This window comes from Leptopilina boulardi, unplaced genomic scaffold (genome assembly GCF_019393585.1).
Source record: "Leptopilina boulardi isolate dan_hultmark-lab unplaced genomic scaffold, ZJU_Lbou_2.1 LbouV2_314, whole genome shotgun sequence".
NCBI classification, from domain to species: Eukaryota; Metazoa; Arthropoda; class Insecta; order Hymenoptera; family Figitidae; genus Leptopilina; species Leptopilina boulardi.
This window is the reverse complement of record NW_026137879.1, coordinates 311347-329251: the sequence shown is the minus strand read 5'-3', so window position 1 is coordinate 329251 and position 17905 is coordinate 311347. Positions and strand designations below refer to the sequence as shown.

The 17905-nt window shown below is 31.0% G+C and overlaps 2 protein-coding genes across 2 annotated transcripts; one reads left to right on the top strand and one right to left on the bottom strand.

The window, feature by feature from the left end:
- Window positions 1-7008: 7008 nt before the first annotated feature.
- LOC127283879 (uncharacterized) lies at window positions 7009-11167 on the top strand. The gene is made up of 2 exons (XM_051308989.1): window positions 7009-7085; window positions 7169-11167. The coding sequence occupies exon 2, from the start codon at window positions 7696-7698 to the stop codon at window positions 8827-8829; it is 1134 nt and encodes a 377-aa protein (XP_051164946.1). The 5' UTR covers window positions 7009-7085; window positions 7169-7695; the 3' UTR covers window positions 8830-11167.
- A 640-nt stretch (window positions 11168-11807) lies between these two features.
- On the bottom strand, window positions 11808-12804 carry LOC127283884 (uncharacterized). Its single transcript, XM_051308995.1, has 4 exons — window positions 12740-12804; window positions 12468-12619; window positions 12125-12352; window positions 11808-12045 (listed from the first exon to the last, which is right to left on the bottom strand). The coding sequence occupies exons 1-4, from the start codon at window positions 12802-12804 to the stop codon at window positions 11930-11932; spliced, it is 561 nt and encodes a 186-aa protein (XP_051164952.1). The 3' UTR covers window positions 11808-11929.
- Window positions 12805-17905: the final 5101 nt, after the last annotated feature.

Here is a 17905-nt window from a genome sequence, read left to right as displayed (position 1 = left end):
TTTTTTGCTCTTCGAATTATTGTTTAAAAAGACAAATACTTTCACCCTATCAACTCTGGATTTTTTTGCTCTTCGAATTATTGTTTAACAAGACATAAACTTTCACCCTATCAACTCTGGATTTTTTGGCTCTTCGAATTATTGTTTAACAAGACATAAACTATCAGCCTATCAACTCTGGATTTTTTTGCTCTACGAATTATTGTTTACCAAGACATAAACTATCAGCCTATAAACTCTGAATTTTTTTGCTCTTCGAATTATTGTTTAACAAGACATAAACTATCAGCCTATCAACTCTGGATTTTTTTGCTCTTCGAATTATTGTTTAACAAGACATAAACTATCACCCTATCAACTCTGGATTTTTTTGCTCTTCGAATTATTGTTCAACAAGATATAAAATTTCACCCTACCAACTCTGGATTTTTTTGCTCTTCGAATTATTGTTTAAAAAGACAAATACTTTCACCCTATCAACTCTGGATATTTTGCTCTTCGAATTATTGTTCAACAAGATATAAACTTTCACCCTATAAACTCTGGATTTTTTTGCTCTTCGAATTATTGTTTAACAAGACATATACTATCACCCTATCAACTCTGGATTTTTTTGCTTTTCGAATTATTGTTTAACAAGACATAAACTATCAGCCTATAAACTCTGGATTTTTTTGCTCTACGAATTATTGTTTAACAAGACATATACTATCACCCTATCAACTCTGGATTTTTTTGCTCTTCGAATTATTGTTCAACAAGATATAAACTTTCAACCTATAAACTCTGGATTTTTTTGCTCTACGAATTATTGTTTAAAAAGACAAATACTTTCACCCTATCAACTCTGGATTTTTTTGCTCTACGAATTATTGTTTAACAAGACATAAACTTTCACCCTATGTAGTCTGGATTTTTTTGCTCTTCGAATTATTGTTCAACAAGACATAAACTTTCACCCTATGTAGTCTGGATTTTTTTGCTCTTTGAATTATTGTTTAACAAGAATTATACTATCACCCTATCAACTCTGGATTTTTTTGCTCTTCGAATTATTGTTTAACAAGACATAAACTATCAGCCTATCATCTCTGGATTTTTTTGCTCTTCGAATTATTGTTTAAAAAGACATAAACTATCAGCCTATCAACTCTGGATTTTTTTGCTCTTCGATTTATTGTTTAACAAGACATAAACTATCAGCCTATCAACTCTGGATTTTTTTGCTCTTCGATTTATTGTTTAACAAGACATAAACTATTCGAAGAGCAAAAAAATCCAGAGTTTATAGGCTGATAGTTTATGTCTTGTTAAACAATAATTCGAAGAGCAAAAAAATCCAGAATTGATAGGGTGATAGTATATGTCTTGTTAAACAATAATTCGAAGAGCAATAAAATCCAGAGTTGATAGGGTGATAGTTTATATCTTGTTAAACAATAATTCGAAGAGCAAAAAAATCCAGAGTTGATAGGCTGATAGTTTATGTCTTGTTAAACAATAATTCGAAGAGCAAAAAAATCCAGAGTTGATAGGGTAAAAGTTTATGTCTTGTTAAACAATAATTCGAAGAGCAAAAAAATCCAGAGTTGATAGGCTGATAGTTTATGTCTTGTTAAACAATAATTTAAAGAGCAAAAAAATCCAGACTACATAGGGTGAAAGTTTATATCTTGTTCAACAATAATTCGAAGAGCAAAAAAATCCAGAGTTGATAGGGTGAAAGTTTATGTCTTGTTAAACAATAATTCGAAGAGCAATAAAATCCAGAGTTGATAGGGTGATAGTTTATATCTTGTTGAACAATAATTCGAAGAGCAAAATATCCAGAGTTGATAGGGTGAAAGCATTTGTCTTTTTAAACAATAATTCGAAGAGCAAAAAAATCCAGAGTTGATAGGGTGAAAGTTTATGTCTTGTTAAACATTAATTTGAAGAGCAAAAAAATCCAGAGTTGATAGGGTGAAAGTTTATATCTTGTTGAACAATAATTCGAAGAGCAAAAAAATCCAGAGTTGATAGGGTGAAAGTATTTGTCTTTTTAAACAATAATTCGAAGAGCAAAAAAATCCAGAGTTGATAGGCTGATAGTTTATGTCTTGTTAAACAATAATTCGAAGAGCAAAAAAAAATCCAGAATTTATAGGCTGATAGTTTATGTCTTGTTAAACAATAATTCGTAGAGCAAAAAAATCCAGAGTTTATAGGCTGATAGTTTATGTCTTGTTAAACAATAATTCGAAGAGCAAAAAAATCCAGAGTTGATAGGGTGATAGTATATGTCTTGTTAAACAATAATTCGTAGAGCAAAAAAATCCAGAGTTGATAGGGTGAAAGTATTTGTCTTTTTAAACAATAATTCGAAGAGCACAAAAATCCAGAGTTGATAGGCTGATAGTTTATGTCTTGTTAAACAATAATTCGAAGAGCAAAAAAATCCAGAGTTGATAGGGTGAAAGTATTTGTCTTTTTAAACAATAATTCGAAGAGCAAAAAAATCCAGAGTTGATAGGGTGAAAGTTTATGTCTTGTTAAACAATAATTCGAAGAGCAATAAAATCCAGAGTTGATAGGGTGATAGTTTATATCTTGTTGAACAATAATTCGAAGAGCAAAATATCCAGAGTTGATAGGGTGAAAGCATTTGTCTTTTTAAACAATAATTCGAAGAGCAAAAAAATCCAGAGTTGATAGGGTGAAAGTTTATGTCTTGTTAAACATTAATTTGAAGAGCAAAAAAATCCAGAGTTGATAGGGTGAAAGTTTATATCTTGTTGAACAATAATTCGAAGAGCAAAAAAATCCAGAGTTGATAGGGTGAAAGTATTTGTCTTTTTAAACAATAATTCGAAGAGCAAAAAAATCCAGAGTTGATAGGCTGATAGTTTATGTCTTGTTAAACAATAATTCGAAGAGCAAAAAAAAATCCAGAATTTATAGGCTGACAGTTTATGCCTTGTTAAACAATAATTCGTAGAGCAAAAAAATCCAGAGTTTATAGGCTGATAGTTTATGTCTTGTTAAACAATAATTCGAAGAGCAAAAAAATCCAGAGTTGATAGGGTGATAGTATATGTCTTGTTAAACAATAATTCGTAGAGCAAAAAAATCCAGAGTTGATAGGGTGAAAGTATTTGTCTTTTTAAACAATAATTCGAAGAGCAAAATATCCAGAGTTGATAGGGTGAAAGCATTTGTCTTTTTAAACAATAATTCGAAGAGCAAAAAAATCCAGAGTTGATAGGGTGAAAGTTTATGTCTTGTTAAACATTAATTTGAAGAGCAAAAAAATCCAGAGTTGATAGGGTGAAAGTTTATATCTTGTTGAACAATAATTCGAAGAGCAAAAAAATCCAGAGTTGATAGGGTGAAAGTATTTGTCTTTTTAAACAATAATTCGAAGAGCAAAAAAATCCAGAGTTGATAGGCTGATAGTTTATGTCTTGTTAAACAATAATTCGAAGAGCAAAAAAAAATCCAGAATTTATAGGCTGATAGTTTATGTCTTGTTAAACAATAATTCGTAGAGCAAAAAAATCCAGAGTTTATAGGCTGATAGTTTATGTCTTGTTAAACAATAATTCGAAGAGCAAAAAAATCCAGAGTTGATAGGGTGATAGTATATGTCTTGTTAAACAATAATTCGTAGAGCAAAAAAATCCAGAGTTGATAGGGTGAAAGTATTTGTCTTTTTAAACAATAATTCGAAGAGCACAAAAATCCAGAGTTGATAGGCTGATAGTTTATGTCTTGTTAAACAATAATTCGAAGAGCAAAAAAATCCAGAGTTGATAGGGTGAAAGTATTTGTCTTTTTAAACAATAATTCGAAGAGCAAAAAAATCCAGAGTTGATAGGGTGAAAGTTTATGTCTTGTTAAACAATAATTCGAAGAGCAATAAAATCCAGAGTTGATAGGGTGATAGTTTATATCTTGTTGAACAATAATTCGAAGAGCAAAATATCCAGAGTTGATAGGGTGAAAGCATTTGTCTTTTTAAACAATAATTCGAAGAGCAAAAAAATCCAGAGTTGATAGGGTGAAAGTTTATGTCTTGTTAAACATTAATTTGAAGAGCAAAAAAATCCAGAGTTGATAGGGTGAAAGTTTATATCTTGTTGAACAATAATTCGAAGAGCAAAAAAATCCAGAGTTGATAGGGTGAAAGTATTTGTCTTTTTAAACAATAATTCGAAGAGCAAAAAAATCCAGAGTTGATAGGCTGATAGTTTATGTCTTGTTAAACAATAATTCGAAGAGCAAAAAAAAATCCAGAATTTATAGGCTGATAGTTTATGTCTTGTTAAACAATAATTCGTAGAGCAAAAAAATCCAGAGTTTATAGGCTGATAGTTTATGTCTTGTTAAACAATAATTCGAAGAGCAAAAAAATCCAGAGTTGATAGGGTGATAGTATATGTCTTGTTAAACAATAATTCGTAGAGCAAAAAAATCCAGAGTTGATAGGGTGAAAGTATTTGTCTTTTTAAACAATAATTCGAAGAGCACAAAAATCCAGAGTTGATAGGCTGATAGTTTATGTCTTGTTAAACAATAATTCGAAGAGCAAAAAAATCCAGAGTTGATAGGGTGAAAGTATTTGTCTTTTTAAACAATAATTCGAAGAGCAAAAAAATCCAGAGTTGATAGGGTGAAAGTTTATGTCTTGTTAAACAATAATTCGAAGAGCAAAAAAATCCAGACTACATAGGGTTAAAGTTATTGTCTTGTTAAACAATAATTCGAAGAGCAAAAAAATCCAGAGTTGATAGGGTAAAAGTTTATGTCTTTTTAAACAATAATTCGAAGAGCAAAAAAATCCAGAGTTGATAGGCTGATAGTTTATGTCTTGTTAAACAATAATTCGAAGAGCAAAAAAATCCAGACTACATAGGGTGAAAGTTTATATCTTGTTGAACAATAATTCGAAGAGCAAAAAAATCCAGAGTTGATAGGCTGATAGTTTATGTCTTGTTAAACAATAATTCGAAGAGCAAAAAAATCCAGAGTTGATAGGGTGAAAGTATTTGTCTTTTTAAACAATAATTCGAAGAGCAAAAAAATCCAGAGTTGATAGGGTGAAAGTTTATGTCTTGTTAAACAATAATTCGAAGAGCAAAAAAATCCAGACTACATAGGGTTAAAGTTATTGTCTTGTTAAACAATAATTCGAAGAGCAAAAAAATCCAGAGTTGATAGGGTAAAAGTTTATGTCTTTTTAAACAATAATTCGAAGAGCAAAAAAATCCAGAGTTGATAGGCTGATAGTTTATGTCTTGTTAAACAATAATTCGAAGAGCGAAAAAATCCAGACTACATAGGGTGAAAGTTTATATCTTGTTGAACAATAATTCGAAGAGCAAAAAAATCCAGAGTTGATAGGGTGAAAGTTTATATCTTGTTGAACAATAATTCGAAGAGCAAAAAAATCCAGAGTTGATAGGGCGATAGTATAATTCTTGTTAAACAATAATTCGAAGAGCAAAAAAATCCAGAGTTGATAGGGTGCAAGTTTATGTCTTGTTAATCAATAATTCGAAGAGCAAAAAAATCCTGAGTTGATAGGGTGATAGTATATGTCTTGTTAAACAATATTTTGAAGAACAAAGAAAGTCAAACTTTATGAGGTGACAGTATAGGTCTTGTTAAACAATAATGCAATGAGCAAAAAACTAATTTGAAAAAAAAAAATTTCCAAGGTTTGATTTTTGTTGAAGGGTTGCATTTGGAAAATCGATTTATATCTCATTTGATAGCAAAAAAAAGCAAAAAAATATGGTGTAGTGGAATATGCAAAAAAACCATGTTTTAGTGCAAACCGCGCTGAGTTGACCGCAAGCTAGCGCGGTCCTTCTATCTCGGAAACAGTTGGAGCAAAAAAATCGTTCTCTTCGGCTAAAAATAGCAAAAAAAGAGCAAAAAAATATGGTGATACTGATTTTCAAATTTTCGAAAGTGGCGCCGCTGAGTGGTCTCACCTTGCATAATTGCTTTCTTCCCGCATCAGTTAGACGAATTTCTTTCAGTAAATCCTTTCCACTTTTTATTTTATTTTTATTATTATTTTTACTTATTTATAAAACATTTTTACTATCAGCCACTCAATTATTTTTCAAAAATTATAATAATTAGTTTAAAGCAAAATTCCAATTTTTATTTTTACATAACCAAAATTGCTTTATTTAAGGATTACCTTATTTAATAAAAATAAGAAATAGTGAAATTCCAGAAAATATTTTCTCAAGAAAAGAAATAACTAAATTATTTCTTTAGTTTTAATTGTTTAATTTTAATAGATAAACTTTATTTTTAAACTTATAAAAATTATACTACAATGCTAGCAGTGTTTATTATTGTGAAAGGTAAACTTCTCCTTAAAAAAAATAAAGCAATCAAAAAAATTGTTAACAAAAAATTCGATTCTTTGAAATTAAGAAGTTTTATTCTTAAACATGAGTATCATGGAAAAATTTCTAATATATTTAAAACCTTTTTCAAATATATTATTCATGAAATGTATAGTCTTAACTATTACTTTGGTTTTTTTTGTTATTAATATAGTACCTAATTATAGTTCTACAACCTATCTGAGTAGTAGGGCTATGCCGGTTCTAAAACAGTTTGACCTTGAAACCCTTTTTTCAACCCTCTTGGCCCCCCACCACCCCCTAATTTGCATATTAACCCTTTTATTCACCACCCACCACCCCCTAATTTGCACATTAACCCTTTTATTCACCACCCACCACCCCCTAATTTGCATATTAACTCTTTTGATCAACCCCACCACCCCTTACCACCCACTTTCAACCCTGTTGGCCACCCACCTTTTGAATTTTAACCCTTTTGGGTTATATATATCTACAACAATCCTCTTCAGAGGTCTCATTCCAGTACAAAACTTTGTTGAAGAAGCATTACCAAGAGCATCAGTGTAAGTTAATCTTATTTATATTTTCTTATGTATAAATTATATCAAATTAATCATAATCCTTTTTTTCTGTTATAGATTCAAAAAATTAGCAAGTTAATCTTCTTACAAGAGACAAACATTCTTTTGTATTGCCAAATTGTGTAGCAGCATTGTAAGTTTACTCAATTTACATGTCTTTCGCAAACATTTATCTTAATATGCATCAAATTGATTGTAATTTTATTTCTGTTTCAGTTATACTTAAACGAGCAAAGTGAAGCTTCGCAACATCGTATTCGGCAGACATCTTTAAAAAGCAGTTGTCATCGAAGACTATACCCCACCCCACTCCCTTCACTTCCACTACTTCCTTTCCAACTTATTCCAAATTCTCTTCATAGGTTTTTCAGACTTTTTAGGTTATTTTCAGCATTCTTTTCAGATTTTTCAGCTTTTTCCTCATACAATCTTTTTCAGAATTTAAAATAAAAATTGCTAATCGTAGAAATATCGAAACATCTAAACCATACACCTCTATTGATAGTTTCAATGAGATTTGTGAAGCCTTAGACAATTTCATTGATGCTGCCAATATAGAGTTATGCTCTAGAAAATCCGATGACGATCGACTCATCACGTTTCAATAGCATCACAAGTCTATACAAAATTATGCAATTTTAATTAAATTTTTTAGAAAATATAGCTTCTCAGTTCCTCAAAACCATAGGATCTTAACGTTATTACATCATATAAATTACTTGAAATGCCACTTTCATTCGCTGATGAAGCGCGGTGCAGGACTTAATCAAATAAAAAAAATTAAATGGGCTCTAACTATTTCGGCTTTTAATAATCGATTACAAACCGGTACAGTCATTAATTTAAGTCACTTAGATGTTAATGAATTTTTAGATGATGCCTTTGTTCCTTTTGAAAATCACATTAAAACTTGCTTAGACACGTTCGGTCCATTGAAAGTATATACAGTATTCAATGCAAAATATAAAACGCTTTTACCCGACGGTACTACAGAATTCGATATAAAATATTTCATTAATAAGTCAGAGTCAATTTTCCCTTCAACTGAGTTACGCGATTGGTATAATGATTATGTAAAGCAGAAAACACTTAATGAAATTGAAGATTTTCAAGATAAAGAATCAAATTATCAACTCTATTCAATCCATAGATTAGATGTCAATATTAACAAATACAATCCTTTGCGTGTTGGTTCTTTCATTGATCTACCGCCATCTATTAAAGCTCAACGTGCTTGTGACAATGTCAGAAATGAAGAGGATAATGAATGCTTCAAGTGGGCAATATTATCGGCATTGTATGGAGCTTCGTCAAACCCATCTCGTTTGCAAAACTATCAAAATATTCAACATCAATTAAATTTTGCTGATATTAAATCCCCAGTAGCGCTCAATGACATTGCAAAATTTAAGAGGCTAAATAATATTTCAGTAAACGTTTATTGCCTTGTTAAACAAAATGGTAATTTCACTCTCTCCCCAATACATCTAACATCACAGAAACAGTCCAAACATGTAAATCTTTTACGCGTTGATGATCATTATATTGATAAGGATGAAGAAGAAAAACAATCCCCAATTTCAACCAACTACCACTATGTTTGGATAAAAAACTTATCTCGACTAATAAATAATCAAGTGTCAAAAAATGAACATAAGTTATTTATTTGCGATCGCTGTCTGCAATATTTCAGAAGTAATGAGAAACTTTCCGAACACGTTGAAGATTGTCAGAAAATCAACAATACCAAAATCGTCTTACCGAAACCTGAATGTAATAGTATTGAATTCAAGAACTTCAGTAACAATGAAAGAGTACCATTCATCGTATATGCAGATTGTGAGAGCCTATTAATTCCAGATGAAAATTTTTCATGACACCATGGGGTGTCACACAGAAGTTGTTCAACAACATCAACTTCTAAGCATTGGATTCTATTTAAAGATTTATGATGACTCTTTAAATGAGTACAGAGCATCACCCAAGGATGAAGAAGATCCAGCAAGATGGTTTGCGAACGAGTTAAAAAAGTTGTCGGAAGAAATTGAACCCACATTTATGGTAAATATTGCATGGAGTAGTAAAAGTTAGAGATCATAGTCATCTAACCGGAAGTTATCGAGGTGCAGCCCATCAAGATTGTAATGTGAATTATTAAGATTCCAGAATAATTCCTGTAGTCTTCCATAGTTTAAGTGGTTATGATGCGCACTTTATCATTAAAGCAATCGCTAATGAGTTTGAAGGTAAAGTTGACGTCCTTCCCATTAATAAGGAAAAATATATTAGCTTTACCAAACATGTTCAAACAAGTCACGTTAAATTTAGATTCATTGATTCATTTAGATTTATGGTATCATCTTTAGACAAATTAGCATCTTATCTGAATGAATATAAAATTGTTAAATCTAACTTTCCCGCCTATAGTGATGATAGAGTTCATTTGCTTACTCGCAAAGAATTTTTTCCTTATGAGTATCTCGACTCTAAGGAAAAACTTGAAGAAACTCAGTTACCCCAAAAAGAGCACTTTTATAGTACACTGAATGATTCAAATATATCAGATCAAGAATATTTACATGCTCAGCAAGTATGGTCAGAATTCGATTGTATGGTGATTGGTGATTTCAAGTCGGTTATGAATTTTGACAATAGCTTTAATTTTAATGTGGCAGACGATTCAAATATAGGTTATATTTTTGAAGTTGATTTAGATTATCCTAAAGAACTACATAATATGCATAATGATTTCCCATTTTGTCCTGAACACTTGAAACCACGAGGGTCAAAGCAAGAAAAGCTTTTAACTACTCTCCAACCGAAACAAATATACATTCTCCATTATCGTGCACTTAACCCTTTCAGGGGCACATTATTCTAAGCATACAAATTTTTGTTTCATTATATTTTTAAAAAGTCGTCCGCCATATTGGATCCGCCATTTTGAATTTTGAAAAACTGACCTCAGATTCGTAATCAGGGACCCCAAAAACCCCCGAGTAAAGATTTTCAAAGTCGTAGCACTTCGCGTTTACAAATAGCTGAATTAATTATTAAAAAAATGCATATTTTTCAGATTGATGGAATAATATTAAGTTAACAATAATAAATTATTCATAAACAATATTATAGATTCGTTATATTATATCCTTAGAATCTAAAAATAAGAAATATATGATTATTATTAGATAAATATGCCGGAAATACCAAAAATACAACAACAAAAAAGGTGGGACATATACGTCCCACTGCCCCTGAAAGGGTTAAACAAGCACTAGCCAATGGACTTAAATTGGTTCACATCCATCGAATTTTAAAATTTAAACAGTCCACTTGGCTTAAAGATTATGTAGATTTCAATACTAGTCAACGAACAAAGGCTAATAATGAATTCGAGAAAAACTTGTTTAAACTAATGAACAATGCGGTGTATGGCAAGAAAATGGAGAATGTACGTAATCATGTAAACGTTAAACTTGTGACAAAGTGCGAGGGTAGGTATGGGGCAGAAGCTTTGATTGTTAAACCTAACTTCCACAAAAGAGCCATCTTTAGTGAAAATTTAATAGCTGTGGAAATTAGGAAGACTGAGGTGTACATGAAAAAAAAAATTAAAAAGGTCTTAGCGTGTTAGGCATATCAAAAACTCTGCTGTATAATTTCCAGTATGATTATATGAGGAAAAAGTATGGAAATAATTGTAAATTGATTTACACTGACACTGACAGCCTTATTTATAATATGAAATGTGAGGATGTCTATTCTGATATGAAAGCAGACATTTTCAAATTATTGATACTTCTGATTATCCTATGAATAATTTATATAGCATTCCGCAAGCCAACAAAAAAGTGTTAGGTCCTATGAAAGACGAGGATTGGAGGATTGTCACTGAATTTGGTGGTTTACGTAGTAAAATGTATAGTTTACGTGTGGATAATCAAGATTTCTTAAAAAAGGCAAAAGGTGTAAAGTCTAATGTAGATAAGAATCATATAATTTTTAATGATTGTTTAAACATTTATTGTTTAAAAAATATTACAATTCAATCTCGAACTCAATATTCCATTCGTTCCAAACTCCACAAGGTCTTTACTTTAAAACAGAAAAAAATAGCTCTAACAATAAGTCCCTACGATGACAAAAGATTTTTATCGATTTTGCTATACACATTGGTTTTTAAATAAATGAAATTTTTTTCTATATACACTGAAACTTTGTCTACTTTTATTTAATAGAACCTTAATATAGTTTAACAGTTAGGAAATAAAGAAATTCACTAAATAGTTTACATTTTTATACAAATTTTATTTAAAAATAACTTTAATATAAATACAATACATTATTACATTTTAGGTTAACATTACTACAAAGTCAGTTTAACTTTTCTTTAACTTTTTTCAAAAGTTAACTTTAACTTTCTTACAAATTACATGCTGTTTACATATAACTTTTAGAAAAGTTAACTTTAACTTCTAGAAAATTTTAAATTTCTGATTTATTTATCCAACTATTGTGAGAATTATCGAATCCAAGCCATTTTACATAGACTTTATTATGACGATTTTTGAGAACTTTCTCTACAAGATAAACATCTGAATATTTGACTTTGGAAATTTCTTCTTCATAGAAACCACCTTCGATGGGTTGATTTTGATAATCCTTCAGCTTGTATGATTTTACTTGAGTGATCATCTTGAAATATGATTGCTTTTGAACAAGGAATGCGTCTAAAGCGTGCATCATAACTTTGATTTCGTGCTCACTGAAATCCTCCTTCAGCACTTTGCGCAATATTGGCGCATCCTTTACTTTCCTCTCACTCATCATACAAATTACTCCTTCATAATTGTTTTTGTGCTATAAAATGCATCTGGGTGAATTGTTTTCAAATCAGACCACAGAAATTCTGTGGTCTGATTTGCAGTAGAAGAAGATTGAAGAAGAGTCTTAGACTCTACAATATTTGAGCGTTCTTCAAAAGATATTGCTTTCGCAACGATGTTCTAGATTTAATTCTGCTAAAAAGTCTCTAATATCCGGAATCCTGCAGAAGCATTTTTCTCTTTCCTTTATCTTTTCTTCCACTTCTTCTGCAATGTAAATTTTTCAGTTAATTGTGATTTTATCTTAAAAATATTTGGGTCAAATATTTTTAAGATAAAATCATACCTGAAATTTGTGGTTCCTCTTGAAATTTCCGAATTATTCTTGGCGCAGTGTACGCGAAAGTGATGCCGGGTATAGCGACAAGAAGCTGTTGCCACATTAACTCGGAATTTATATCATTTATAGCATCCACGTCTTTCGTAAAAATTTGTGGAACACTGTACACGAGTGTCCATCCTGGTAAATCCGCCGTAATCGTTGGTCCCGCTTCAGAAGAATGTGTTTTCGAAACTGCAATCAAAAAGTTGAAATTGTAGAAACTTTTTACATACATACAGAGTCATTGATGTTAAAAAAGGGTTTTAATATCAGTGACTCTGATGATTTTTTGTAAACAAAATAATACTTGGATATTTTGCGGCTTCCGATGCATTTTCGGGTTCAGTTTCGGCTTCAATTTCCGGTGCTGTTTCGGTTGCATTTTCGGCTGCAGTTTCGGATGCAGTTTTGCAGGACGCTTTGCTGCACGTTCCTTTGCTCGTTTGACTGCTAATTCTTCTGTTATTGTAAAAAGATTAGTCCACATTTATACTTTGAGTATATTCGAAGAATAATTTGGGTTAAATTATTTTTTAGACATATTCAGAATAAAAATGTGTACTATTACCGTTTAAATGCGGTTGTGCAATTTGACAGGATTCCCGCTTTATGACAATTAATTTGGGCGTATTTAATTCAAACATTTGATTCAACAATGAATCGTATAATGACAATTGATACGGATTCAATTGCAGCAGCATTGCTATTTTTTTGTCTTTATTCAAAAAACACTGTGCATATTCGCTATTTTTTGTATCAAAATACAAAAACATTACTTGTTTCGCCAAATCCATTATATAGTTGAAGTGTATTGACCACTTTTTGCGAAAAAACTGTAACAAATAATAATTATGTTGCAGAATCGCCAGAAACAAAGAAAATTCTTTGCTTTGGGTGATTCTGCAAATAGGGTTATCTCGCAGAATCACCAGAAACAAAGAAAATTGTGATTTTGCAAAATAGGGTTATCTTGGAAAATCGCCAGAAACAAAGAAAATTCTTTGCTTTGGGTGATTCTGCAAAATAGGGTTATTTTGAAGAATCACCAGAAACAAAGAAACAAATTTACTTACCAATTCCGGATTTGAAAAATTATATTTATTTTTCTTGATTTTCATTAATTTTTTTTTCAAAAAATTAGTAAAAATCAATTTTCTTTCTTCCTTCTCGTTGTTTCTCTCCTTCCTTCTCTCATTTTCCTTCTTTATCATATCTCTTTCTATCTTCTTCTTCATCTTCATTATCGCCTCCTTTATTTTCATTTTCTCCTCCATCTTCTTCTGCTCCATCCTATACCTTTCCTGCTCTTTTTCCATTTCCACCTGTTCTGCTTCCATTTTCACCTGTTCTGTTTCCATTTCCACCTGTTCTGTTTCCATTTCCATCTGTTCTGTTTCCATTTCTTCTTCCCCTTCGAAAAATAACTCCTCATTTTCGAAATTCCGCAAAAATGCAAGGAGGGTTTCAATTTTGTTGGAATTGAAAATTATATTCCAGATGAAAATAAATTGCTCCTTCGTGAGACATCGGAATGTTGTCCGGAAGAAAAGAGCAGGTGAATAGAGGAGATGTTTCGCCAAAGTGTCATGTTTCACATTGTACGGGGTTAACAATATGTCACATAATTTTTTGTGAAATTAAATTTAAACGAATGAATTCTGTTGCCGTCTTTGCATTGATAACTTAAAATGTCAATTTCATTCTGTGATGGTACTAATAGACTTGTTTCTTCAGCAAATATATTCGTGTTTGATTGATTTGTTGAATCTGGAATAAAGAATGTTAATAAAATTAGAGTCACCAAAATTAAAATAGGGTTGTAATTTCGGTGACATAGATTTTTTAACCTATAATAATAATAAAAACAAATTACCATCATCTATGTTAATTTTGTCATTTAACACGCTCATATAGAAACTGTCGTCTATGTCTGAAAAAAGTCGGCGACAGAGGTCCAACTTATCATCAAAATTTGTAGGTTCCTCTATAGGAAAAATTCTCCCTTTCCAAATGTCCTTTCTCAAATGTATTAATATTATGGAAAACGCATCCTCCATATAGGACAACCCTTTCTCGAAACAGTGAACTCTAACAAATATATAAATAAATATAACAGTACAATAACTAACAATGAAACAGATTATTAAACAACAAGTTTATAAAATTAGTTTACGCTTACCGTCCTTTCTTCATTGCTGCAGCGATTTGAAAAGCCGTTAAACAATTTGAAATTCATACGTCACTAACAACATATATATATAACATATATATAACATATGTATAACATATATAGAACATATATATATATATATATATATATATATATATATAACATATATATATGCACTCAGTCTGGTAAAAGAAATTCTTTAACCACGGTGAGGCTGGAGTTAATAACAATTTTTTTAATTGTTAATAACAATTAAAAATTTATTATTAACTCCGGAGTCACCGTGGTTAAAGAATTTCTTTAACCAGACTGAGTGCACAAAAGCAGTAAATTTTCCAAGTCCTTACTCGCCGCTGCTACATCAAAACTTTAACGATGGTGAGCCCTATAATTTTTAAATAATCCCGCCAAGTACACGTGCTGCCATCGTTTGTAGATAATGTCATTTTCTCTTTGCTCTGTGGTCAGGAAATGTAGGAACATGTTCTCACCATAGAGCAAAAAGAAAATGACATCTACAAACGATGGCAGCACATGTACTTGGCGGGATTATTTAAAAATTATAGGGCTCACCATCGTTAAAGTTTTGATGTAGCAGCGGCGAGTAAGGACTTGGAAAATTTACTGCTTATGTGCACTCAGTTTGGTTAAAGAAATTCTTTAACCACGGTGAGGCTGGAGTTAAAAACAATTTTTTAACTGTTAATAATAATTTTCAAACTTCCCTTTGGGTGGAAATGAGAGAGTAGGTTAAATCTTCAATTTAAGCCATTAGTTGCAAAAATTTGTTGATATTAAAAAAAGTTGTGTCTCATATATTTATCAGGAGTATCTTGTATAGGTTAATTGTATAAGTACAGTAAGACATTCCTGAGTAATATTTGAAACACAACTTTTTTTAATATCAACAAATTATTGCAACTAATGGCTTAAATTGAAGATAGATACCTACTCTCTCCTTTCCACCCCAAGGGAAGTTCGAAAATTGTTATTAACAATTAAAAAATTGTTTTTAACTCCAGCCTCACCGTGGTTAAAGAATTTCTTTAATCAGACTGAGTGCACATAAGCAGTAAATTTTCCAGGTACACCCGTAGTAAAGAAATTTTTTAGTTTAAGTGATTATACTCACAAGCAGCAACTAAATCTGCTTGCCAGGTTTCATCAATTCCACGCATTTCTACTTTCGACGTGGATAATTTCTCCTAGCTTGCCTATGTTACTCTGTCACAACTGTTAACTTTTTATCATCCATGATCAAGGATTTGTAACAAAAAATGATCTTGATAGAACAATATTCAATATAATAATGATCTTGATTTTACAAGTTCACTCTTAATATATAATTTGAGCTTCCCGTAATTCTTCAATTATTGACATAATTTCATTGTTATGACTTGAATTGCCAGCCTGTTGTGATGCGACAAGTAAGCGTAGACGATCAACAATCTCGTTTGGATCATCCCAATAGACATAGTCTGGATATGATTCTTTCTTCATAGTCATAAATTGCGGTAATTGAGTTTTTCTCTTCAAATAAGAATCTCCAGATTTGAGCAAAAGTTTTGCAATAACATTAGTATATTTGAAAGTCTTATTACTACGAATAGGTTTATTTGGGCTATAGTTCTTTCTATATGCATTCGTACTACGCAGGATTTCTTTATAGTTTACGAAATCATTAGCATTTGTTAACTTCTGATTAGGTTTTTGACAGAATATGAGTTCCAATAATATGAGTTTTAGAATATTTTTTCTTCCCAACTAGGTTAATGTAAGAACCTTCAAAATTAATTTGCGTATCACCAATAATATATATGTACCGTCGGGAAGTTTACGTACTCCATAAACCATATCTATATATCGTTTCCTATTTTTGTCCAACATTTGTAGAAATTTCTTTGTTAATTTATCAGAATCTTCTTCTTCGTCTATAGTATCAATCACATTACTTGTGTGTTTAATATTATACATGTCTTGCTCATGAAAGGCATCATTAAGTATATTATTTTGCTCATTAACAATAATATTATGATTCTCTTGATTGGGCAATCTATCAATTATATTTTCTTTTGATAAATTTTGCATGTCTTCTTCTTCTTCATAAATAGGATCATAAAACGTTACATCATCATTTTAAATAGATTTGTTGAAAGGTGTATCTTTACTAATGGCCACTTAAGAATACGATGCTTTCGACGTATAGCATCACTTGCTGCAGCTATTTGATGTAGTGTCTCTCGCTCCTTTCGAAACATGTTTATTTATGAAAGTCTTAAACTGAACTAATGCAATTCTGTTGAAATGCTTAATATTTATAACTGAATAAAGCAATCAAATCCCTTCCTATATCTTCCATCATTTATATTTCTGTCTTTATCAATAACTACAAATCCATATCTGTCAGAGTTCCAACATACTGAACATAAATCTCGAAACTGTGTAAACGTCATATCTGTATTAACATGATCATTGTAAACATGCTTGAGATTCCTTTCATCTTGTCTGAATAGCACAAGCAAATTAATATTATCTCTAACAAGATGTTTTGGAATATGAGCATATGTTTGACAAAGATAAAAACTATCGACGTTAACATGTCGCCCCATACAAAAAAACGCTTTAACATTGTCCTGCTTCTCACAAGCGATATCATCAAAAATGAAAATTGAATTAGTTTTTGCATCTTTATGTGTAACAACTTGTTCATGTTCACTGAATGGGAAAAACTCGATGCCATCTACTTTACTAAGTACTTGTTCCAAAAAGTTATATTTCGGCTGCTGTAATGATTTTGAATATAAATATATATTTTCAAATCCTAAACCATTCGGATGTATAATCAGAGAAAGAAGTGCATTCGTTTTTCCACAATTTGAAGGTCCACAAAAAGCTGCTCGAATACTATTTGAAAATAAACTTCCATGTCGTTTAACCCCATTATCTCTAGTTTCAATGAGGTTATCCACATTTGCAATCGGGAGTTGTACAGCTTGTACCTTGAACTGCATTTTGGAATTGACTAACGAAAAAAACTATAAATACTCCACTTATATAGTTGCCCTCAATCAGTTGGTTATAGACCATTGTCGAGTGAGGAATGATTACTCACGATAAATATAATTTATTTATTTTTTTTTTTTTGTCGTACGATCAAATTAAGCATTAGACATACATAATTCTGACGTTTCGGCACATGTTGAGTGCCTTCTTCAGAGTAAATTATAAACCTATAAATACATAATATTTTTTATATAAACTAAAATATAATTAGAATAAATTGTCACAAAATTGAAAACAAAAAATTTTTAGGTTAACTTACAAGTGTTTCTGTTTTTTAAAGCATAAAATAAAATTTAAGAAAAATTAAAAGAGAAAACATTGTGAGAGATTTTGTGAGAATGGCCAAGGAAGATAAACTATCTCCTGGTCCATTTTTCTTTTCGTTGACATGTTTCTCATCACAATCCTCTTTTATTATTATTGAACTTAAAATCAGTGTGACAAGCCATGAACCACTTTATACTTAGAGAGGTTACAGTATCGTGGAGAAAAATTACAGAAGTTACGTAGAT

Bases quoted from the DNA above. Each gene is read 5' to 3' on its own strand.
- LOC127283884 (XM_051308995.1), bottom strand. From the start codon at position 12,804: ATGTTTGAATTAAATACGCCCAAATTAATTGTCATAAAGCGGGAATCC. The intron at 12,353-12,467 runs GTATTATTTTGT...TTTTGATTGCAG, and splicing joins GGAAGCCGCAAAATATCCAA to TTTCGAAAACACATTCTTCT. The intron at 12,046-12,124 runs GTATGATTTTAT...TTTACATTGCAG, and splicing joins AGAGGAACCACAAATTTCAG to AAGAAGTGGAAGAAAAGATA.
- LOC127283879 (XM_051308989.1), top strand. From the start codon at position 7,696: ATGAAGCGCGGTGCAGGACTTAATCAAATAAAAAAAATTAAATGGGCT.